Source organism: Eptatretus burgeri, chromosome 10 (genome assembly GCF_056783735.1).
Source record: "Eptatretus burgeri isolate ZD-2024b chromosome 10, Ebu_testis_v1, whole genome shotgun sequence".
Taxonomy (NCBI): domain Eukaryota; kingdom Metazoa; phylum Chordata; class Myxini; order Myxiniformes; family Myxinidae; genus Eptatretus; species Eptatretus burgeri.
In genome coordinates this window covers 26,752,347-26,777,381 of record NC_140970.1, presented here as the reverse complement: position 1 = coordinate 26,777,381, position 25,035 = coordinate 26,752,347, and the positions used below count along the sequence as shown (strand labels likewise).

Genomic DNA, 25,035 nt, shown 5'->3' with positions numbered 1-25,035 from the left:
GCTCATTATGAACAGCATTAGAGGGGTGCAGTATGTTCGCAATCTGGGTAGGTGCAATAGATTTTAACTACCTACCCATGAGCAATCATTCTGGACTATCCAGTGGGTGACAGATTGGCGTCAAACGCCAGGTGAGGAGGGCAAGCCTGTTGTCAGTACCTTTGTGTTTACACTTCTTCAGCGTCTCTTTGATAGTTTCTACGTTACTCTCAATAAGATTGTTGGATCGTCACATAGGGGATTTGATGCCACTACATCAAAATTCTATGCTTTTGCAATGGCTCAAAACTCGGCCTTTTAAGTGGATGGGAGTTCAGGTATGCCAAGAAAGAACTTTGTATGATGGAGGATGCCCTGTCGGAAGCTGGCTTTGGAGGCAAACTTTGAAAATAATGTGGTTTGCCCAAAAAGATCATGGCTGATAGACTCAGGAATTTGAATGATGGAATTTCCTCAAGAGGATTGTTAAAAAGTAGATATGAGGATTTGTCAGACAGTTCTTTTGGAGAGAGATGGTGAGAGTATGAGATTTATCAGGATTGAAAGACGTATTCCAAGTGTTTGACCAGCTTGTGATTTTATCCAGATCTGCAGAGAGGGAAGAGGCTGCTGCCTGCTGAGCAGAGGGATGAGGGATGTCACGGCAGAGGATCGAGTCATCAGAAAATAGATAGAGGATTTCCAGAGAGTCTTAGTCAGAGATCACTATTCATATATCAGGAATAGGACTGATCATATTGCTTTGGCCCAGAACACTTCCAGAACTTTCCAGAAGAGGAAGTCAGTAACCCATGTTTGGAGTTCAACTTGGATACCATAGGTATGAGAGAGCTTGGAGAGCAAGGTGGGATGCCAGACTGTATCAATAAAGCACAAGATATGTCCAGAGAGACAGCCCTGATCTCATGTATGACATTGAGGGCCTCCATTCATTGTTGGATGAATAGGAGTAGCATGTGCAAGGTGGAGTAACATTTTCTGCAACCAAATTTGTGATCTGAGAAGACACTATTGGAGAAAAGGAAAGATTTCATATCATCACGACCTTGCTGATTGGATGTAAGCTGACAGGTGTGTAATTAAGGGGATCGGTTTTTGCACCTTTGTATGTAATGCAGTGATGTTGGCAGATTTCCAAGCAGAGGCATGATGACCTAGTGCAAATGACAGGGTGAAAAGGGCAGAGAGAGGACGTGCAAGAGCAGCAGAGCAGGTTTTTAGAACATGTGAGCTGATTCCATCCGGTCCAGTAGCAGAGTCACAGTCAAGGGTTGAAATGACCTTCTCAGGTGCAAAAGACACAGGGTCCAGAAGTCGTTGGGAATGACAGGAAGGATGGGTACTGAGAGTAAGGGGTTGAGGACACATGATTTGGAAGCAAACACAGAATTGAGGCATTCAGCCACCTCACGAGTGGAGTCGGTTGTGATGGCATTTGAAGAGAGGGAAAGGATGGAAGGGAAGCAGACTCCAGAGACAGACTTAACAAGGCCCTCCCAGGTTTTATAGGAGGGAGATAATTTTGTAAGTTCATTTTTGAGGTTGGACAGATGTTTTCTGGCTCTCCTGAGAGTGGACACTTGTTGCGGACATTTTTGAATGCACTGAGGTTGCCTTCGGTCGGATTAGCCTCCAGGAAGAGAAGGCAAGCTGTTTCAGAGCAACTGCTACACCACAGGATTCAGTGTACCATCGGCGGGAAGAAGTGTAGGATAATTGAAGACTAGATGGGATGAATCTTTGCATTAGAGAGCGGGTTTCTATGGAAGAATTCCCAGGCTGAGTTAACATCAGGGGCAGTAGATATGGGAGACCAGTCCTGAAGAGAGATGGCTGCTTACAATCCCTGCCAATTTGTCTGAGTGAATTGCCAGACTTGCCGGCGTTGAGGCAGCTCTCCGAGAATAGACAGAGATGTTGACTTTTACAAGCATATAATCAGATGAGCCAATTGGAGCAGAGGAAGAGCAGGAGCCATTTATGGGAAAGTTTTTCAGCACCAAGTCCAGAAAGGAGTATTTGTCATTGACAGAAACTTGGGTGGGAAAGTTTAGAGATTGAGTCAGTCCCATGGAGTCAGGGAAGTCCTTTGTTGAAGTGCAATGGCTGGTGAGTGAGGAACCAGCACCCAGCCAAGTTGCATAGGTTGACAATTGAAATCACCACATGAGAGAGACAGAGACAGAGACAGAATGCGAATGAGTGGTTAAAGTTTGTCCATGTTGGCTGAGAGATGTAAAGGGGCTGTCACACCTTGACGTTTTTGCCAGCGTATGGCAACGTAACAAAATGTATGTAAAACGCTGGCGTATGCTGAACTATTGATGTTTTTTAAAGTTTTGGGTGTATTCATAATGAGTTGGACGTATGCATAACGTATTAGTAGTGTACACAGAACGTTTCGATAACTTATACCAATGAATGCTTAGCGTGTTGTCGGCGTTCACAACGTATGCCCAACGATAGTCTAACGTATGCATAGCGTGCGGCAGCGTATCGCTGATGATCACGTGGCGTAGCCTATTAAAAGGCTGCCGCTCGACGATTCAAATCCTAACCGCACGAGACATCGAAGTGTCAACATCACAATCATACCCTGTCACACCTTGACGTTTTAGCCAGCGTATGCCGACGTATGAAAAATTTGCTGAATACGCTGGCACACATCTAATACGTTATGGGTAAGTTTTTATATGTTAAGGGCACGCTGGCATACGTCGTAGTACGCTGAGCACATCCACAAATTTTAAGCATGCTGAAAAATTTTCGACGTATGCCAGCGTATGACTCACACGTTCCGCATACGCTGGCCATAAGTTGTAGGCACGTTATGTGATCGTTGACACACGTCGACACACGTTACTTGTAAGTTACTCATAAGTCGAAACACGTCGAGGTAATGTTTAGCGTACCCGAAACTTATTTCTAACCTATGAGTAACGTGTTGTAGGCATGTTACGCGATCGTTGACACACGTCGAGGTAATGCTTAGCGTACCCGAAACTTATTTCTAACCTATGAATAACGTGCTTTGAACCTATGTGTAACGTATCTCCAACGCACATTGACGTATGTAGACTTATTTGATTGACGTCTTCCGGATGACCACAGAACTTACTGAACGTGTTTCTAACTTACAGCTACCATTTAATGGCGTATTGGCAGCGTTTAGGAGAATTGGTATATAAAAATGGGCTTCACAGGAGGAACCCATCAGTGTTTCAGACTCCATGGTGAGTACATGTCCATGTCGGTAGTATCAGTAGTAGTAGTAGGTGAGCGTGTCATTGGTAGTAGTAGGTCCATGTCAGTAGTAGTAGGTGAGTGTGATGGGGAGGGTGATTGTGGATCCTCCTTGCGTCCGCGTCTGCGTCCGCGTCCACGGCCACAGCCAGGAGACTTCTTTGCAACATTCTTCGAAGTTTTCTTCGGTTTAAAATTGTTTTTTAAAATGTTTTTCTACGCTGAACTATTGATGTTCGTCTTTAACTGATAGATAACTTATACCAACGAATGCTTAGCGTGTTGTCGGCGTTCACAACGTATGTATGCCCAACGATAGTCTAACGTATGCATAGCGTGCGGCAGCATATCGCTGATGATCACGTGGCGTAGCCTATTAAAAGGCTGCCGCTCGACGATTCAAATCATAGCCGCACGAGACATCGAAGTGTCAACATCACCGTCATACCCTGTCGCACCTTGACGTTTTAGCCAGCGTATGCCGACGTATGACAAATTTGCTGAATACGCTGGCACACGTCGAATACGTTATGGGTAAGTTTTGTCTACGTTAAGAGCACGCTGAGGCACGCTGGCCTACGTCGTAGTACGCCGAGCACGTCGACAAATTTTAAGCATGCTGAAAATTTTTCGACGTATGCCAGCGTATGACTCACACGTTCCGCATACGCTGATCATAAGTTGTAGGCACGTTATGCGATCGTTGACACACGTTACTTGTAAGTTACTCATAAGTCGCAACACGTTGAGATAATGTTTAGCATACCCGAAACTTATTTCTAACTTATGAGTAACGTGTTGTAGGCATGTTACGCGATCGTTGACACATGTCGAGGTAATGTTTAGCGTACCCGAAACTTATTTCTAACCTATGAGGAACGTGCTTTGAACTCTACAGCCTGGTGTTGGCGCAGTGGTTTGGGCAGCGGCTTGGGATCCAAAAGGTCCTGAGTTCAAGCCCCGTTGGTCCACTGAATTAATACACCAGGGGTTTGACTCAGCCTGTCATCCTTCCGAGGTCGGCGAAATGAGTACCAGTATACTGGGCCGGTGTACATCCCGTTTAAAATAGGTGTACCATATCCCTGTGTTGTAAGAGGCGACCAGGGTTGCGTCAGGAAGGGCATCCGGCATAAAACATGTGCCAAATCACTATGCGGATCATACGGATGATCCGCTGTGGCGACCCTGTACGGGAGCAGCTGAAAGAAGAAGAAGAAGAAGAAGAAGAAAAAGAAGAAGAGAGGAGAGTAACGTGCTTTGAACCAATGTGTAACGTATCTCCAACGCACATTGACGTATGTAAACTTATTTGATTGACGTCTTCCGGACGACCACAGAACTTACTGAACGTGTTTCTAACTTACAGCTACCGTATAATGGCGTATTGCAGCGTTTAGGGGAATTGGTATATAAAAATGGGCTTCACAGGAGGAACCCATCAGTGTTTCAGACTCCATGGTGAGTACATGTCCATGTCGGTAGTATCAGTAGTAGTAGTAGTAGTAGTAGTAGTAGGTCCATGTCAGTAGTAGTAGGTGAGTGTGATGGGGAGGGTGATTATGGATCCTCCTTGCGTCCGCGTCCACGGCCACGGCCAGGAGACTTCTTTGCAACATTCTTCGAAGTTTTCTTCGGTTTAAAATTGTTTTTTTAAAATGTTTTTCTACGCTGAACTATTGATGTTCATCTTTAACTGATAGATAACTTATACCAACGAATGCTTAGCATGTTGTCTGCGTTCACAACGTATGCCCAACGATAGTCGAACGTATGCATAGCGTGCGGCAGCGTATCGCTGATGATCACGTGGCGTAGCCTATTAAAAGGCTGCCGCTCGACGATTCAAATCATAACCGCACGAGACATCGAAGTGTCAACAACACCGTCATGCCCTGTCACACCTTGACGTTTTAGCCAGCGTATGCCGACGTATGAAAAATTTGCTGAATACGCTGGCACACATCGAATACGTTATGGGTAAGTTTTGTATACGTTAAGGGCACGCTGGCATATGTTGTAGTACGCCGAGCACGTCGACAAATTTTAAGCATGCTGAAAATTTTTCGACTATGCCAGCGTATGACTCGCACGTTCCGCATACGCTGGCCATAAGTTGAAGGCACGTTATGCGATCGTTGACACACGTTACTTGTAAGTTACTCATAAGTCGAAACACGTCGAGGTAATGTTTAGCTTACCCGAAACTTATTTCTAACCTATGAGTAACGTGCTTTGAACCTATGTGTAACGTATCTCCAACGCACATTGACGTATGTCGACTTATTTGATTGACGTCTTCCGAACGACCACAGAACTTGCTGAACGTGTTTCTAACTTGCAGCTACCATATAATGGCGTATTGGCAGCGTTTAGGGGAATTGGTATATAAAAATGGGCTTCACAGGAGGAACCCATCAGTTTCAGACTCCGTGGTGAGTACATGTCCATGTCAGTAGTATCAGTAGTAGTAGTAGTAGGTGAGCGTGTCATTAGTAGTAGTAGTCGTAGTTGTAGTCGGTCCATGCCAGTAGTAGTAGGTGAGTGTGATGGGGAGGGTGATTATGGATCCTCCTTGCATCCGCTTCCACGGCCACGGCCAGGAGACTTCTTTGCAACATTCTTCGAAGTTTTCTTCGGTTTAAAATTGTTTTTTTAAATGTTTTTCTATGCTGAACTATTGATGTTCGTCTTTAACTGATAGATAACTTATACCAACGAATGCTTAGTGTGTTGTCGGCGTTCACAACGTATGCCCAACGATAGTCTAACGTATGCATAGCGTGCGGCAGCGTATCGTCGACGATCACGTGGCGTAGGCTATTCATAGGCTGCTGCTCAACGATTTAAATCGCTGCCGCTCAACGATTTAAATTATAACCGAAGTGTCAACATCACCATCATGCCGAAGAAAAAAAAATAATAAAAATTAAAAAAAAAACATGGAGTCTGGAACACTGACGGGTTCCTCCTGTGAAGCCCATTTTTTTTCGACGTGTTTCGACTTATGAGTAACTTACAAGTAACGTGTGTCAACGATCACATAACGTGCCTACAACTTCTGGCCAGCGTATGCAGAACGTGTGAGTCATATGCTGGCATACGTCGAAAAATTTTGAGCATGCTTAAAATTTGTCAACGTGTTCGGCGTACGACGACGTATGCCAGCGTGCTTCAGCTTGCTCTTAACGTACGAGGTATGTTCAAAAAGTATCCAACCTTAATTTTTCGTGCGTAAAAAAAAAAAATGAAGCTCGGGAGGCGTGGTTTGGTGCACGTATGTCGGCGATCCTAATCCGTATGCGTGAATATTTTCCCGCCTGCAGAAGCTGTCAGTCGCCGACAGACCGCCGATGAGTGAGGAAGTGTAAGTGAGCGCCGTCGGATTTTCGTTTTTGACAAAATGATGGATCACTGTGGTCTCATCGCCAGTGATCACTCTTTTGAAGAAGTTGGGATCGCTGTTCACAGTCTCCATCATGTCCTGTGCGATCTCCAAACGGAGTTGCTTCTGCTCTATCGTCAGCAGCTTTGGCACGAACTTCGCTGAGATTCTCGTTAAGCCCAAATCCTCAGTCACAATGGAATGAACGGATCCAATGCTGACGCCCGCCTCGTCTGCAAGTTCTCTGATCGTGATTCGACGATCCTGCATCAGCAGGGTCCTCACTTGGTCAATGACTATCTCATTTCAGGATGTTGAGGGCCTACCAGAACGTGCTTCACTTTCCACTGATGTGCGACCATCTTTGAAGCGGTTGTACCATTCTTTTATCTGTGTGGTGCCATTGCTTCGTTCCCGAAGGCCTGTTGAATCTTGCGGATCGTTTCCACTTGGGAATCGCAAAGCTTTACACAAAATTTGATGCAGTAGCGTTGTTCAAGTTTTTCCGTCATTTTGTCAAAAACGAAAATCCGACGGCGCTCACTTACACTTCCTCACTCATCGGCGGTCTGTCGGCGACTGACAGCTTCTGCAGGCGGGAAAATATTCACACATACGGATTAGGATCGCCTACATACGTGCACCAAACCACGCCTCCCTATCTTCATTTGTTTACGCACAAAAAAAATTAAGGTTGGATACTTTTTGAACACACCTCGGATACAAAATTTGCCCATAACGTATTCGACATGTGCCAGCGTATTCGGCAAATTTTTCATACGTCGGCATACGCTGGCTAAAATGTCAAGGTGTGACAAGGCATGACGGTGTTGTTGACACTTCAATGTCTCGTGCGGTTATGATTTGAATCGTCGAGCGGCAGCCTTTTAATAGGCTACGCCACGTTATCGTCGCGATACGCTGCCGCACGCTATGCATACGTTAGACTATCGTTGGGCATACGTTGTGAACGCCGACAACACGCTAAGCATTCGTTGGTATAAGTTATCGAAACGTTCTGTGTGCATTACTAATTTGTTATGCATTTGTCCAACTCGTTAAGAATATGCCAAAAACTTTTAAAAAACATCAATAGTTCTGCGTAGAAAAACATTAAATAATAAAATAGAAAAGCCGAAGAAAACTTCGAAGAATGCTGCAAAGAAGTCTCCTGGCCGTGGACGCGGACGCAAGGAGGATCCATCATCACCCACACCCTCCCCATCACATTCACCTACTACTACTGACATGGACCTACTACTACTACTACTACTACCAGCACTACTACTCCTACTACTACTACTACTGCTACTAATGACACGCTCACCTACTACTACTGACATGGACATGTACTCACCATGGAGTCTGAAACACTGACGGGTTCCTCCTGTGAAGCCCATTTGTATATACCAATTCCCCTAAACGCTGCCAATACGTCATTATACGGTAGCTGTAAGTTAGAAACACGTTCAGTAAGTTCTGTGGTCGTCCGGAAGACGTCAATCAAATACGTCTACATACGTCAATGTGCGTTGGAGATACGTTACACAAAGGTTCAAAGCTCGTTACTCATCGGTTAGAAATAAGTTTCGGGTACGCTAAACATTACCTCGAAGTGTTTCGACTTATGAGTAACTTACAAGTAATGTGTGTCAACGATCGCGTAACATGCCTACAACACGTTACTCATAGGTTAGAAATAAGTTTCGGGTAAGCTAAACATTACCTCGACGTGTTTCGACTTATGAGGAACTTACAAGTAATGTGTGTCGATGTGTGTCAACGATCACTTAACGTGCCTACAACTTATGGCCAGCGTATGCGGAACGTGCGAGTCGTACGCTGGCATACGTCGAAAAATTTTGAGAACTAGTACGTGCCCGTAAAAATAAATAAATAAATAAATAAATATTCAAACCGCGAGCAACAAACAACAACCACACAGGCCGTTTCTTCGCTCTCGAGTGCCTGTACGTGCGTGGCCCGGAAGTTCGAATATTATTTGCAGTTACGACTATTCGCAATTTAGTTTTAATACCCAATTATTCAATTAGCGCCAACGTATTTTACCTTTTCGCAATGTCGTGGCAAAGAAAAACAAAAAGAGAAGAGAGAGAAAAAAAATTTACTTCCAGGTTTGGAGCATACCAGCACTCTGATGTTACTGAAATTTATACACTGTCTAATATGAAAACGATCATAACTTGGGGCATTGTGTTTATCTATAAATGCGCATAAGAAATCGAGAAATTATTAGAATACACGAAGTCATCATTATCCGGAAGTCCATACGTTGTAATCCGTAATGGCGAACGCGGCTGAGCTTACCTTCCCCATCGGCCACGTCCATGCAACAACGTGTCTTGTTTTTCACCGCCCTGCGGCGGCCATAGAATTTTCAAGGCAGACGCAAGATAGCCTCAAGGTGCCCGCAAGGCGACCGCAGGGGCTCTAAGGCGAATGTGCGGCCATACGGACGGTAACGAGTGGGTATATATAACTTCTTTTTTTAACCGAAATAAAATATAACAGTTCGGAATATACCAGTATGTGGTGCCCCCAGAATCCGAATTGAATTTGTTCCAGGAGGCTGTTCGGATTGCAAAAAGTTCGATTCCCAAACTATTTTCCCAATAAGAAATAATGGAGTGAATTAATCCGTTCCTGGACCCCAAGAAAACGCACTTTCAAGACCCTTTCAACTGAAATTCTCCATTTTTCAGGTAAAATAAGATGAGTAAATGACCTTCGGTGGCGGGTGTATTGTATGTAAACTGGTACAATCACCACATCCAAAGGTTCACACAGGCTCGAGCTCCGGCTTGGGTTCCGATCGCTCGCGCACTCAGCGAGTGCTGCCCCCAGGGCAGCTCATCAAACATGATGCCCCCAGAATCACAATCACTTTCATCAAACTCATCGGGCTGAGGTAATCATGGATATTCCAAATTACAACCGGTTTTTCTGTGAAATTAAATCCTTGCCCGACAGTCCGTCACACCACATGATCGGATTGCTTTTTTGTTATTAATTAAAACAAGATGAGTAAAAAAAAACAAAAAAAAAACACAAATCAAGGTGAAAACATGAGGTTAAGTAGCGATCGACACACGAGAGATGCTTTCACAAGGACTTCCACCGACGAACTGAATGAACAAAGCGCGAAGATGTCGCTCGAACAGGTGGGGGAGACGTGTGAACAAACGTGAACGCTTCGTTGTGTTCGGTTTTTTTAAATGTGTTCGGTTTTTAGGGCAAAATTCATTTTCCATTGATAAGAGCCTACGGCAGCCATACGAATAACGCAAGTCCACCGTAGGCCCTATGTACGGTCGACGTGGAAGACAACTACATCACAACTACGGCATGTCGAATTGCTACAGCCAACGTAGAAATGAAAAAAGTTATAACTCTGCGTTATAATTCCACGGCGACCCCTACGGCCTGTAAAAGATAGCCAAACGGCGTAGGGCCACCCTGAGGCCACCGCAGTAACTCTGCGGCCGCCGCACGTTTCTGTCAATTCAGAGGGCGTACGGCCGCCGTATCCTCGCCGTTGAGCAAATGTGACTTAGGCCTTAACATATACAAAACTTACCCATAACGTATTCGACTTGCGCCAGCGTTTTAGACATATTTTTTTTATACGTCGGCATACGCTGGCTAAATAGTCAAGGTGTGACAGCCCCTTAAATGGAGTCATCACTGTTAGGACGACGGTGCAACACACAGATGAACAAGAAGTGGAAGCAGAGTGTAAGTCACAGCCAGAGGTACTCCTGGGGAATGGGAGGTGTGAGATAATTGGTACAAACATATCGAAAAAAATAAAAACGTAGGATCTGTCTTTGTTTGCATGCATATGCAGGGACAATTTCCATTAACAAACGGCTTGCTCGATTCAAAGCGCTCAAGCAAGCACTCCAATGTAACGGAGTACTCATCAGCGCTTCACAACATGGACCGTCTCCGTGGAAACAATGCTGCTGTGGTATTCAAACAAATGCTGTCCAGACCATCGTTTTCAATTTTACTTGATCCTCTTGTGAAAACAAATTCCACAAACGAGTTGATTGTGTTTGGAGTAAAATAAATATGAACAAGAGCAAGAATTGCTCTGCAACACATGTCCTCTCCCGATGTGACATTTTATAAGTCCAAAAAGGGCATCACTCTGTGAAAAATTGACAAAACGCCTTGAAACTCTGACTTGTTCTGTAACTTATGATAATAAAGTCATGTACCAAGTTTCAGTTGAGTATGTGAAAGTGTATGGGGAAAAAAAGTCTGAAAAACCACAGGTGCGATGGATGGACGGCAACCCTATCGTCCCCTCCGGTGATACTGGCAGGCGACAAATAAATGGGGAGTTGGAAGCTGCCTCCCCCCTCCTAAAGCATATCTATGGACTGCTGCCAATGTGCATTTTGGGGGGTAGGTGGAGGGGTTTTGCATGTTTGTAGATTTTAAATAATAATTCACAGACCGGTGTTTTTGCATATGTTTGTTTTGGCATGCTACTCTTCCCGCAGTCCTCCTGCTGGGCCAATTACATCCAGACTTGCTACAGAGGATCAGTACGACCCCAATTAATGTATAGAGGCGGTCTTGGGGGTGGGGGACGGGGGGTGAAGAGGGGGACGCAAATTCTCCATGTAAATGTGTGTCGTGTAGCGACGCTCCAGGTGTGGGAGAGTACGACAAGCCTCCACCATTTACAGTACAGTATTCCTGTCCCCATGTTTTCCTGTGCAGCGAGGTGTTTTGAATTATAAGCAGTCGGTATGTTTTTGCTTCATGCATGGAACCTGGGTGGTTGTTGTTATTTTTTGCCTACACAGAGCTGTCAGTTGCCTATACACTGCCAAAATAATGGAATGTGTCATCGCCCATAGGGCGAGCACTCTTTATGGGTAGGAATTTACGCGACCGCCATTTTGACACACTTCCAGTCATGTGATCGGCATGACCTCTGCAATTTAACATCACGATCCTGTTCTAATGTTGTAACCCAAATTTAGAAACATTCTGACTGATAGGTCTGGAGGAGATTTTTGAAGGAATTTATGAGACCGCCATTTTGACGCATTTCCAGTCATGTGATCGGCATGATGTCTGTAATATAACATCACGATTCTATCTTAATGTTGAAATCCAAATTTCGTATCTTTTCTGACTGATGGGTCTGGAGGAGAAGATTTTTGAAGGAATTTACTATGGCTGCCATTTTGACCTGTTTAAAGTCACATGACCGAAACAAGGTTTGCAATTCGCGTTACTAGTCGGGAGCCGAACCCTGCTGCCAAATTTCAGCCGGATCGGCCCAGAGGTTTGGCCGGAGAAGTCGAAATAGGAGACAGATGGACAAACGTACGGACGGACTGTGTACGATGACAATACCTTATCTGAAATTCAAATTCCAGAAAAGCTAGAAATATGAAATGCATGTTTTAATATGTTTTGGTTTGGACTACGGTGGCCATTTTTGCAAACATGTGGAGGTGTTCCGTTCACCAAGCACCTCCCTTAATTGCTCGCTTCACTCTGCAAAGAACATTTGGTTCCGGTTGATACAGAGCGTCTGGCTCGGTGGCTGATACGGGACGGTGCACTGAGGTGGATCTCAGCACCATGTGCCATGCACTGAGGTGGCTACGCCTCACATTCTCAGTACCATGAGTCATGCACTGAGGTGGCTACGCCTCACATTCTCAGCACCACATGCCATGCACTGAGGTGGCTACACCTCACAGTCTCAGCACCACATGCCATGCACTGAGGTGGCTACACCTCACAGTCTCAGCACTATGAGTCATGCACTGAGGTGTATCTCAGCACTATATAAAGCTATTAGCATGAAAGCCCATAAAAAATGACAGGTTGGTCCTTGCTGCAAGCACTTCCCTTACTCCGCTTGCCAAGCAGGTTGTAAAGTGGTTGATACCAAACAGCTGGCTTGGCAAGCAATAATAAGCCCACAGCCCACTTCCTTACAGAACACACCTCTTCTGTTGTAGCGATACGACAGCGTGCAGTACCATAAACGTTACGAGGCTTCTGTTTTCACGTCGCCTTGACCCTGGGTCACAAAGTTCCCGGATGCGAAGGCAAGTATCAGACAGGATCACAGCCATCAGCGGCGTGCAACTCGTTGCTGAGGTGTTGATTTCCCGGCGCTAAATTTTTTGCGGCGTCTCTAACCAGAAGTAACTCCAAGTTGTGTCCATGACAACCCTGAGAGGGTAGCTAAATTCGCTATATAAATGTGTGTCATGTAGTGCCGCCTCCAGGTGGGGGGAGGATATTACAGTCTCCACCGTTTACAGTAGGTACAGTATTCCTGTCCTCACGTTTTCCAGTGCAATGAGGTGTTTTGAATTATAAGCAGCAGGTATGTTTTTGCTTCATGCATGTTACCCAGGTTATTTTTTTTAATTTATTTTCTGGAGTGATTGAGACAGCTGTTAGTTGTCAAAACACCACCCAAATAAAGGGATATGTCAGAACTCAGAAGCACGTGTTGTATGCTTCGAACACGATTGCCCATCGGGTCGGTACTCTGCTCGTACTAATAATATCCCCTCTCCTCATGGGGGGGTTTTTCCTCCTTGAACAAACGCCGTGTTCACGTGTATGAATAGCTTATTGTGGCGTTTTGTGGGCCTTGAAAATGAGGAAGAAAAAGAAGCCCAACAGAAGTAAAAAATATTATCAACCACAAACATGGATGATTCCTTTTTAAAACAGCCGCTCCTGCTGTTTAACACTAAACTGAAAGAAATTTGGAGGAATCCCGACATCCTTGAGGCATTCTCTGCTTATCGTGTCCACCACAGAAGAACAGACCCGAGACTCGTTCTACTGTAATCTATATACCCCCAGAGAGCACAACTACATGACCCTTCCTGTCACTCCTGCAGGGCGTGGGATGTACTAGTATTTAAAATGAGGAGAAATGGGGAGGGTAGAAAGACAACATCATCTGATATCCTTGTTTTCAGGAGACAGTGGAACTCATCTTCTTGCTGATCTTCACATTGGAGGCTTGTCTCAAAATTATGGCAGATGGACTACTTATGCATCCGAGCGCCTACCTTCGGAGCGCATGGAACCTGTTGGACTTCTCCACAGTGCTGGTGGGGTAAGTACTCCCAGTTTGTCGAAATTCAAAATGGACTTTTCATTTTCTAACTTTTTTCAGGTCCTCAACTTAAAAAAGCAAAAACCCAATCAATACAGTCACAAATGTCATAAATACCACATATTGCAGAACACGAGGAACAATATTTCCCTGAACTAGATGGCCACTCCATGCCGTGAGCTTTTGAAAATGGACAAATATCTGCGCTTTCGCACATCTTTGTTACAAGCAAGCAATACTATTGCAACGAGTGTGGCAAGTAGTGGAAGCTCTCTTTATTTTCTGTGATTTTTTTTTGTAGATTCTGCCACGTCTCTATACGTGAAGGTGATGAAGAGATCGGGATGGCTATAGTTTCGCACATATGTCATGGCATCCTGAGTGCACTCATACATGTAGCACCTGTGAAACTGGAAGGCAAGATGATCAATTGGCCAACATTGGCAGCATTTCCATCATTGTTCATGGCATCCCTGAGATGAACATAGTTTTCAACTCGGAGTTTCTTTGGGTTCTTTCAAATGAATCTCAGCCTTTCTTCCTCAATTTTGGCATAAATGTCCACAACAAATTAGTGGAAGAGGTAATTTCAACACAACATGTGATTTAAATTACCAGCTCTCAGCATCATCCTGTCGGCATAAATGTCCATGCCAGAAATGTTCTTTTCACTTGGCAGTCCTGTTTCTGGGTCTGTTTATTGCAGTTTAATATTGTTGCGAATTCGCGCCCGTCGGCGTGCGAACGGCCACGTAACTCGAATCGTGGCACGTCGCCCACCGGACGGACAATTCTGTCGTGACCCTCTCGGACTAACGCCGGGAGCTAGTCACGGGTGGGCCTTTCAACCTCACCACGATCGTGCCAATCGGCCCCCCGCGTGGGATAGGGTTGTTCGCCAAATTCGACCTACCTAAGTACCCACGCGGAGGGTAGACTGGGCGATCGCACCTCGCCGCAGGTCGACTCCGGACACGGGCTACTTAAGCGACCTGTTCCGTACTATCGGGATAACCGAGCGGTGTTATCGTCGGCCTCGACGGTTCCGATTAATTATCGGGCGTATTAAGCCCACTACCAACCCTTTACGTGAAGCAAGATGGAGATTCAATTAAAGAAAAGACGAAGTGAAACGGGGAAAACAGTTCAACATGATGCACATTTATTCCGCGGCACACGGAGAGCACACATATACAGCCAAACAGAATGCACATATATCAAATGCTACAAAAGAAACAATGACGCAGAGATACTACCGACTACGCGAGCACACGGCAACACTTCAACAGTTTTACTTTACAGATGGCGCCAACAACACATTTACTCAAAAGCAAAAGAAAAGGCCACCCTCAAAGACAAGGGGGCAGACGGGGCCTGTGGGCCAATATTTGCGCGGGACCTGAAGGAGCGGTCAGGTCCGCGAGACCGGGTGGGTCCTACCCGCGTCTTTGTGATGAGTCGCAAATGTGGCGGCGCGGCGGTGCCCCGACTTCGTGCTCCTTCGTGGGTTTCGTTGGAAATGCTTGGAGTGGGGTGGGAACGGGGCCCCCTTTTCGCACTATCTCAGCGCGGGGGGGGGGAAGAGGGGGAATTGTTGATGCTCTGGGGAAAGAGGATAGCTGGCTTGCTTGGGTCCCGCGACGAGCGATTCCACCGCGAGCTCGTCGCCGACCGCTGTCTTCCTTGCCTCGGACCCGAGCTATTCGGTCTCTTCCCCCATTCTCCTCAGCCGACTGCAGCAAATCACCTGTACGCCCTCACCTCCCGACTCACTCCCCGCTCCTCCAAGGCCGACTCTGCGCTCAAACCGACTCGACCGCGCTCCAGGCTCCAGGCTTCCTCTCTCTGCAGCTCCCCGACAGACTCCGAACCCCGACAGACTGCTTGCTCCACTCTGCTCTCCGACCTCTCCAGACTGACTCTTTTTAAATTCGCCCCACGCTCGGCGCTTTATAGGCCGGCAGGAGAACCCATATGCAAATTTCTGGATCAGAACGAGCTCGGGGGGGGGGGGGGTGGAGCCACGCTCGCCCATTGGACGGAGGAAAAGGGGCGTGAGTCTCCCCTGATCCGAGAATTTGCATATCTCGATTCTACACCGACGCGCCTGCAGGCGGGGCCAAACCGCCCCGTGCTTGCTGATTGGACGGATCAGAAGTGGGCGTGTAGCATTCCTGATCCGAATTCTCCTCGGAAAGGCCGCATTTTGCACTCGCGGCTCGGCGCGCATCTTGCACGAGTCCAGGACAGCCTGACGCTCGGTGCTCACAAGTGGTGCGGGAATGGCCGCAGAAGGAGAGGTGAAGGTGGTGGAAGTTTTAAGGTGGTGGTTTATGGCCATTGTGCCGTTTGGTATGGCGGTGATGCGATGTTTGCGGGAGCGAGTTGTGAAGGTAAAGATCGTGGCTGTTGGCGTTGTTGTTGTTGTGAAGCGGCGTTGTGGTTGGTGGTTGTTGTGTGATGGTGGTTGGTTCGTGGTTGGTTCAAAATAAAGATAGAACAGAAAAACGGCTATCTCAAAGGGTCGCAGCCCGAATGAATCACATTTATTCCCTCGAAACAACGGGTTTGGGGCTAACTACACATGTACTTACAGAGATATCTCACCTACAGGACCTGAATGGTGGTTTGCGAATTTCCTCAACCACAACAATATCATATCCATCATCACCCTGCGAGAAAATTGGTGGATACTGAAGTGCATCATCTGATTGGTGTGTCTCAGCAATTCTCTGGAGGGAGTTGTTTCTGAGTTGCAGCACAATGTCTCGATCGCCATGTTCTTCACCAGCCAGGATGACAGCCACTTCTGATGTGGAGGGTGCAGTATGTGGCTCATGCTCCCCAGCCAGATTTTTGGCTGAATGAATGACAACTTTGTGCTATGGTGTCATCTTCTCCATGGTACACTTGAGACTGAACATAGTTGTTTTCCTTGTTGAGCATCTCTTGCAACTGCAACACCACTTCCAGCTTGGTTTGAATGACATTGTTGCGGCACTGTTCAGCATGCTTTGCATTGTCACCAATGAAGTCGATCTGCAGGACTTTTGGCTCCACGAGTGGTCATGGCTGTCGACTGCCAATCTAATGATAAACCTGTCCCTGCACTTTAAATGTGGACATGTAGTCAGATTCTCTGATCTCTTTTGTGGTGCCAAAAGATGTTATGTTGAAGCATTTGTATCTTCTGATGTTGCTTTGGAAATGAGTTTATGCATTTGGAGTGTTGACTGTCAGCAATGTATGAAAAGGTTCAGAAGGAGCATTCATTTGGGACAGCCGGAACCTTGCCATTGTTGCAGCATATCCCTGGAGCTTTTCTTGTCCATTTCATCGCATCACAGTGCCTGCAAGTAATTGACATTGAGCCAATTACAACTATTGGATCAGAAGCATAATCCAAGGCTGGATTGTAGGAGAATGCAGACTTTTATTTTTCCTTCCAGGGTTGGTTCCTGGATGCAGCCATTCTTGTTGCATTTGCCTCTCATCTTCTTTCTTGTTCTTGAGGAGTTTCAGCTGCTCTACATGCAGCCATTGCTGCTGTGTTTGCTACTCGTCTTGCTTCTTGCTGTTGAGAAGTTAAGGATGCTCTGGATGCAGCTTTCACAAGTCATTTTTTGTCAAGTTCGCTTCTTGTACATTTTCCTTCTTTTGGTAGGAGCCATCTTCCTGCAAAATAAAGGAGTGAGGAAGTAAGGGGTTGGTGGGAGGAAGGGGAGGAGAGTGAGGAAGAGGGGAGGGGGGGGAAGAGCAAGGAAGGGGAGTAGGGGAAAGCGAGGAAAGGGGGAGGAGAGCGACGTCTCACCACAAGAAGGGGGGGGAGGTAGGGGGAGAGAGAGGGGAGGGGTGTTGCACTGTATATATATATATATATATATATATATATATATATATATATATATATATATATATATATATATATATTGTTGCGGATTCGCGCCCGCCGGCGTGCGAGCGGCCACGTAACTCGAATCGCGGCACGTCGCCCACCGGACGGACAATCCAGTCGTGACCCTCTCGGACTAACGCCGGGAACTAGTCACGGGTGGACCTTTCGGCCTCACCACGATCGTGCCAACCGGCCCCCCGCGTGGGATAGGGTTGCTCGCCAAATTCGACCTACCTAAGTACCCACACGGAGGGTAGACCGGGCGATCGCACCTCGCCGCAGGTCAACTTCGGACACGGGCCACTTTAAGCGACCTGTTCCGTACTATCGGGATAACCGAGCGGTGTTATCGTCGACCTCGATGGTTCGATTAATTATCGGGCGTTTTAGCCCACGACCAACCCTTTACGTGAAGTAAGATGGAGATTCAATAAAGGAAAAGACGAAGCGAAACGGGAAAACAGTTCAACAATAAGCACATTTATTTCGCGATGAACGGAAAGCACACATATACAATTACACCAAAAGCAAACGTAATAGAAGAAGAAACACAATTTACACAAAAAGCAAATATAAAAGAAGAAGACAATGCAGAGCTATCCGACTACCGAGCACACGGCAACACTTATACAATTTTACTTCACAGACGGCGCCGACAACACATATACCCAAAGTAAAAGAAAAGGACCACCCTCAAGGATGAGGCGGGCCTGGGGCCGAGACCGCGTCGGGCCTACCCGTTTGATGATGAGACGCAAAGTGGCGGTGGCGCCCCAGCTCCGCGGGCCTCGCGGACAGTGTCTGGTAGGGGGTGGGAAAGGGGCCCCCTTGTCGCACTATCTCAGCGCGGGGGGAAACAGGAGGGGGTTGTTGATGCTCGGGGGATGGAGGATATCTCCCTGTCTCGGGTCCCGCGACGAGCGTCTCCACCACGACCTCGGTCGCGCCGCCGGCCTCTCCCTCCGCAGTTCCCCGAATCCGACGCGAGCACCCCCTCAACCGCCTTCGCCGCCGCCGCCTCTCCACAGCTTCGTCCGATCGCCCTCTCCGTCTCCTCTCTTGACTCGTCCCAACTCTTCACTGGCTCCGCGAACTCCCAACTGCCTCGACTGACGAACGCGGCCCCTTATATGCCCCGTGGCTTCGCCCCTTCACCTTTGACCCTTTACCTCCGACCCTTCACCTCTAACTGGCTCCCCATTGGACCGAGGAAAAGTGGGCGTGAATGCTTTTGATCCATGAATTTGCATATAGCGACCACGCTCCAACGCCCTGGAGGCGGGGCCAAATCGCCCCACGCTCACCGATAGGACGGAACAGAAGTGGGCGTGAGTCGTTTTTGATCCGTTTTCTTCGGAAAGTCTGTGATGTTTCTGAACACGCTGCTCGGTGCGCGCCCTGCACGAGTCCAGTATCGGTGCCCACAAGTGGCGCAAGAATGGTGGTGATGCGATGGTGGCGAGTTGTGACGGTAAAGGTCGTGGCTGTTGTTGTGAAGCGGCGTTGTGGTTGGTGGTTGTTGTGTGATGGCTATTGAGACGTGGTTGGTGGTGGTAGTAATGGCGGCTGGTCCAAAATAAAGATAGTAAAAGAAAAACGGCTATCTAAAAGGGTCGCAGCCTGCATGAATGACATTTATTCCCTCTAAACAACGGGTTTGGGCCTAACTACACATATACTTACAGAGATATCTCACCTAAGGGACCTGAATGGTGGTTTGTGAATTTCGTCAACCACAACAATATATACATATATATATATATATATATATATATATATATATATATATATATATATATATATATATATATATATATATATATATATATATATATGGAAGGGGAGATAGCAGAGAGAATATATGATGCTTTATGAAGAAAAAACACACACACACACACACACACACACACACACACACACACACACACACACACACACACACACACACACACACACACTTAGTCGATATCAGCTGATTTACTTCATTGTGGTTACCGACTGCCTACAACCCAAAACCCTCGAGTAGCTTTCACCATTGTTGTGGTGGAATTTCCTTGAACAAATTAAAAAAGAAAAACAACGTTGCATTATAGATGTTTCAAGGAGGTGTACATAAAAATTATTCTATATAAACATTGTGTGACGGGTAAAAAACAATTTGGCTTTGTGATTTAGAAAACGGGTTAGAAAAAAACAGTAAACGGTTCGGAAATTGAATGCTATCAGCTTTGAAGCCCACAAAGAGAAACCACGTAATCTTTCTGAAGCATACCTGGTTCATACAGGATAAACAATTGCTTTAGAAACAGCCACAAGGACAAGGACACAACAAAACACATATGCTGCTGAAGTTAAAAGTTAAAACCTACTTTACCTGTACATCTGTACCTCCATCCTCACTGTACCAAGGTCATGTGTTACCTTCACATACAAAGGTAATGTGTTACCCAACCATAAATTCTTGATGTCCTATGTTCCAAGCATACCTGACTCCATTAAAGCATCAGTTAAATTTGTTTTTTTTCTTCACATTTACAGGTAATGGTTGGTTTCCTGCTGAGCTTGTTAAATCACCAGTTGAGTAGCCTCCACTCCTGCGTGGCAAACGTGGCCTGTTCTCAGTTCCGTACAAAGTTCTGCACGAATATAGTACACGAAAAGGAGAACCACAAAGGCTTATCTTTAACTATTGTTCTGTTTGTAGGGGGGTAGATATTACCATAGAGCAGTTAGGAATGTGTAGCGTATCATGGTCCATGTACGAGTAGTTGGTCAATATCGACGTAATAAGTAAGGAAACGTTAGCTTAATAATTGTCTCAGTTTGAATGTGCACCATACAGGGGGTAGTGCGTGGTTATAGTTAAGGAAATTGCGCCATATAACCTCTGTCAACCTCTATCGGGGGGCACCGGGAGACTCTGCATGAGAGGGAGGGTAGGAACGTTCGTCTCCTCCCAAGGGGCGGAACTTGGATCACCTCGAGGGGGGGGCGGTGTTTTTTGTTGTCCAGTGGGAAGAGCCTGATCGGGGGACTGTTGGGTGTGTGTCAGAGAGGGAACGTGGACTCTAAGGTAAAAGACGAGAAAGAGTTTTGAGTCACAAAAGGGATTGTGCGAGTCTGATGGGTTCACGTACATGGAGAACCGATTCTGAAGAAAAAAAGAGGACCGTCAAGTTGTGAGGAGAGTGTTGAGGTCATCTTGCTTGCCTACCTCCGCCTCTTTTCTTTTCCCTGTGCCCGGTTTTGTCTGCCTGCTACCTGCCGGCAGTTAGCAAGCAGAGGAAACCCATAGTCCTCTCATCGCCTGCTCGTCCTCACTGCCATCAGAGCTGAGTCCCCCGGTTTTTGTCCCTTTTCCCCGTCAGTGACTGAGTCTGGTGTGTCGCGCCCATAGTGTTTTATTCACATTGTACAAAATTATTTATTATCAATTTTGTTTTACCCTTTCTTCCCCATCACTACCCGACGCCGTATCCCTCCGCCGGTCAATCATCCCTGGTTATTTTTATTGTGGTTTCAGGAATAAACCCGTTGGTTTTAAAAGCTTTTATGTTCTCGTGTTTCTCTTCATGACCCTCGCGCACATTGTCCGCCATAATTCGGAACATTGTCTGAGAGAGTAAAAAGCCAGTTTGACTCATCTGTTCAGCGTTGGTGTTAACTGACCTGGACATGACAATGTTGTTTAAATGTGGAATTCAAGTGCAAAATTAACCAAATTCAATTCAAAAACATAACAATCCAGAGAGAACACAAAATGTCGGTTTATGCTTTTCACAGCTTGAACCAACATGGAGGGACTCTGAACACGAGGTCGATGGAGTTTTTTATTTTTTTAATGTAGCAATGTCGAAGTGACGGGTAGATAATGAAAGCAGATCACACAAAAAAAAGTTAGTGATGTTGTCTAAAAATGAAATTGCACAACATTTTCAACCAGCGAGGCACCACTCGCGGGACCGCATGCCACCGCGGGCCGAACACAGTCCGTAGATGTGAGATGTGAATGTTATTTTTTTGTATGTATCGATGTTGAAGTGACTGGAGGATAATAATGAAAGCAGATCACACAAAAAGGATAAGAGATTCCAGAGCATTGGCTCTAAACCTGGGGGGGGGGGGGGGTGGGGTGTGAGTAATTTCTAGAGGGGGCGTGAGCCCGGAGAAAAAAAGTAGGAATTTCTCTCATTACTTTAGGAATTCTCTTAACAAGTGTTTGCATAATATCATGATGAACATAAAAAAACAAAAGTATTGCCTTTAATAATTTTGGTTTTCTATTCACCCCGAGGCCGACCATTTTCTGTATTAAAATTAATTTTAAAATTTAACATTTATTTAAATTTAGTATTATAATTTATATTTTATTTTAATTTTAATATAAAAAAAAATTTCCCACAGGTTTGCAGTACCCATTTCAAACTAAATCATTCGCAATGAGTGCAAAAAAGTGGAAGTATCTTGACGAATATATTCGATTTGGATTTGTGTCCCTCCAAAAGGGTGACACAGAAGTACTCTGCACTGGTGACACCCAGTGCGTAATATGCTACAAGACTGAGCAATGATGGAATGCGGCCCACACGCTTGGAACACCAATTGAAGACAATGCATCCCACTCTTGCTGCCAAACCCAAGGCATTCTTTGAAACAAAAAGGCAGTCCTTGAAGCAAGGTTAGATGGACAGCAGTGGAGCATTTCGGCAACAGACTTCAAAGGTTGTTGAGGCTTCCTATGAGATCGCCATGTTGATGGCAAAGAGCAAAAAGAGCCATAACATCGGAGGGACTCTCATAAAACCAAGTGCACTGTGTGCAGCAGAGCTTGTTCTGGGGAAGGATGGTGCAAACAAGCTTTCCCAAATTTCTCTCTCAAACGATACCGTCAAGGGAAGGATCGATGAAATGTCTCAAGACATTAATGATCAAGTTCTCTACCAAGTAAGCGCTTCTCCTGTATTTGCCATCCAGTTGGACGAAACGACTGATGTATGCTCGTTTTGTTTCAGGCAATAGTGTCAAAGAGGAAATGCTCTTCTGTCATCCCATGGAAAATTTTATACAACAGCAACAGATATTTTTCAAGTGGTATCAAACTTCTTCCAGGAAAATCAACTTTCGTGGGACTCGCTGGTTAGGGGTATGTACTGATGGAGCTCCGGCCATGCTTGGTTTGCAATCTGGTTTCATAACAAGAGTGAAAGAAAAAAGTCCATCTGCTATAGGTACGCACTGCATCCTTCATCCTGAAGCCTTAGCATCCAGAACTATACCTGCTGAAATGAGGGATGTCATGAACCTGGCTATCAAGGTAGTCAACTTCATCAAAGCTGGAGCCTTAAACGGTCATTGCTGTTGTATAACTTGTCAGGATTGAAAGACATGTTCCACATGTTGGCCCAGTTTGTGATTTTACCCAGATCTGCAGAGAGTGCAGAAGCTGCTGCTTGCTGGTCTGAGGGATGACAGATGGGACAGCAGAGGGTGGAGTCATCAGCAAAGAGATAAAGAGGATTTTCCAGAGAGTCGGAGAGATCATTGATGAAAACCAGAAAAAGAACAGGGCCCAGAACGCTACCATGAGGAACTCCAGCCTGGACAGGAAGAGGGGATGAGAAAACTACATTTAGGGCCACACGTTGACTGTGACAGGAGAGGAAGTCTGCGAGCCATGAGTGGAGATGGCTTTGGATACCATAGGAAGAGAATTTGGTGAGCAGGGCAGGGTGCCAGACCGTATTGAAAGCACATGATATGTCCAGGGATATGGCTGATTTTATGTCTGGCATTGAGGACCTCCATCTATTGTTGGGAGAGTAGAAGCAGCATATCCAGGGTGGAGTGACCTGGTCTGAATTCAAATTGATGATCAGATAATCATCCCATTGGAGAAGAGGAAGGATTTCATGTCTGAAGTGATGATGGATTCCATAACCTTGCTAATGATTGGGAGAAGGCTGATTGGTCTGTAGTTGCAGGGATCTGTTTTTGCACCTTTTTATGCAGAGCAGTAATGTTTGCTGATTTCCAAGCAGATGGTAGATGGCAGATGACCTTGAGCAAATGAGAGGATGAATAGAACAGAGAGAGAGAGAGGGTGACCAAGAGCAGAAGAGAAGTTTTTTCAGACACTTGGGCTGATGCCGTCTGGACCGGCTGCAGAATCTGAGTCGAAGTTTGACAGCATGCTCTCCACCTTGTCAGAAGAAAAGGACACAGAGTCTAGGCACAGTTGGGTGCGACTGGGTAAGGTGGGGACAGAAAGTGATGGGTTTCGGACACAAGATTTAGAAGCAAACACAGAGTTTAGGCATTCAGCCTTTTCACGTGCGGTATCAGCTGTGCAGCCATTTGAGGTAATAAAGGGAGGAGATGGAGTGGGAACATACACCAGAAACAGATTTGATTAGATGCCACCAGGATTTGGAGGAGGGAGACAGGTTTGAGAGTTCAGACTTGAGATTAGAAAGATATTGTTTCCTGACTCTCCTGAGGGTAGATACACACTTGTTCAAAGCTTTATGGAAGGAACTGAGATTATCCTCAGTTGGATTTGCTTTCCATGAGGCAAAGGCAAGTTATTTTAGGACAACTGCTTTACCACAAGCTTCATTGTACCATGGGCGGGAGGAAGGGTAGGACAACTGAAGACGAGAGGGGATAAATCTGTGCATGAGGGAGAGCAAGTTTCTTTGAAAGAATTTCATGGACAAGTTGATGTTGGAGAAAGTGGAGATAGGAGACTAGTCGAGAGGTTTAATGGCTGTTTCAAGACCCTGCCAGTCAGCCTGAGTGAAACGCCAGACTTGACGGCGCTGAGCTGGTTCTCTTATCACAGCCAGAGAGATGTCTACTTTGACAAGCATGTGATCAGATGAACCGATTTGAGCGGAGGAAGAACAGCAGATATTTTCAGAGAAATTAGTCAAAATCAGATCCAGAAGAGATGGAGTACCGTTGGTTGAGATCCAGGTCAGGAAGTTGACCGATTGAGTCAGTCCCAATGAGTCACAGAAGTCTTTTGCTGAAATGCCATGATGGGTGAGAGAGGTATCCACACCAAGCCAACTGGCATGATGGCAATTGAAGTCACCACATATGAGGAAGAGAGAGTTGGAATGAGAGGATAGAAGTTGGTCCATGTTTTCGGCAAGAGAGGTGTAAATGGAGTCATCACTGTTTGGTGGACGGTACAGAACACATATAACCATGAGAAGGGAGTGGAGTGGAAGCCATAGCCAAATGTGTTCCTGGGGGTGTGGGGGAGTGAGGGCAGTGCATGGAGAGTGGGGAATAGAGTCTTTGATGAAGAGAGCAACTCCTCCACCAGGACGAGGCTCAGGTCTGTCATACCGGAGGAGAGAGTAA

General features: G+C 46.0%; 1 protein-coding gene across 5 annotated transcripts in view; it reads left to right on the top strand.

The window, feature by feature from the left end:
• Positions 1-25,035, top strand: part of LOC147018129 (voltage-dependent L-type calcium channel subunit alpha-1D-like) — a 140,881-nt gene that overhangs the window by 8,846 nt on the left and 107,000 nt on the right. For all 5 annotated transcript variants that reach the window (XM_085897487.1, XM_085897488.1, XM_085897489.1 and 2 more), the window contains one exon: positions 13,630-13,769. In XM_085897487.1, coding sequence (XP_085753613.1) covers positions 13,630-13,769 — 140 coding nt within the window. The remainder of the gene's footprint in view (positions 1-13,629; positions 13,770-25,035) is intronic.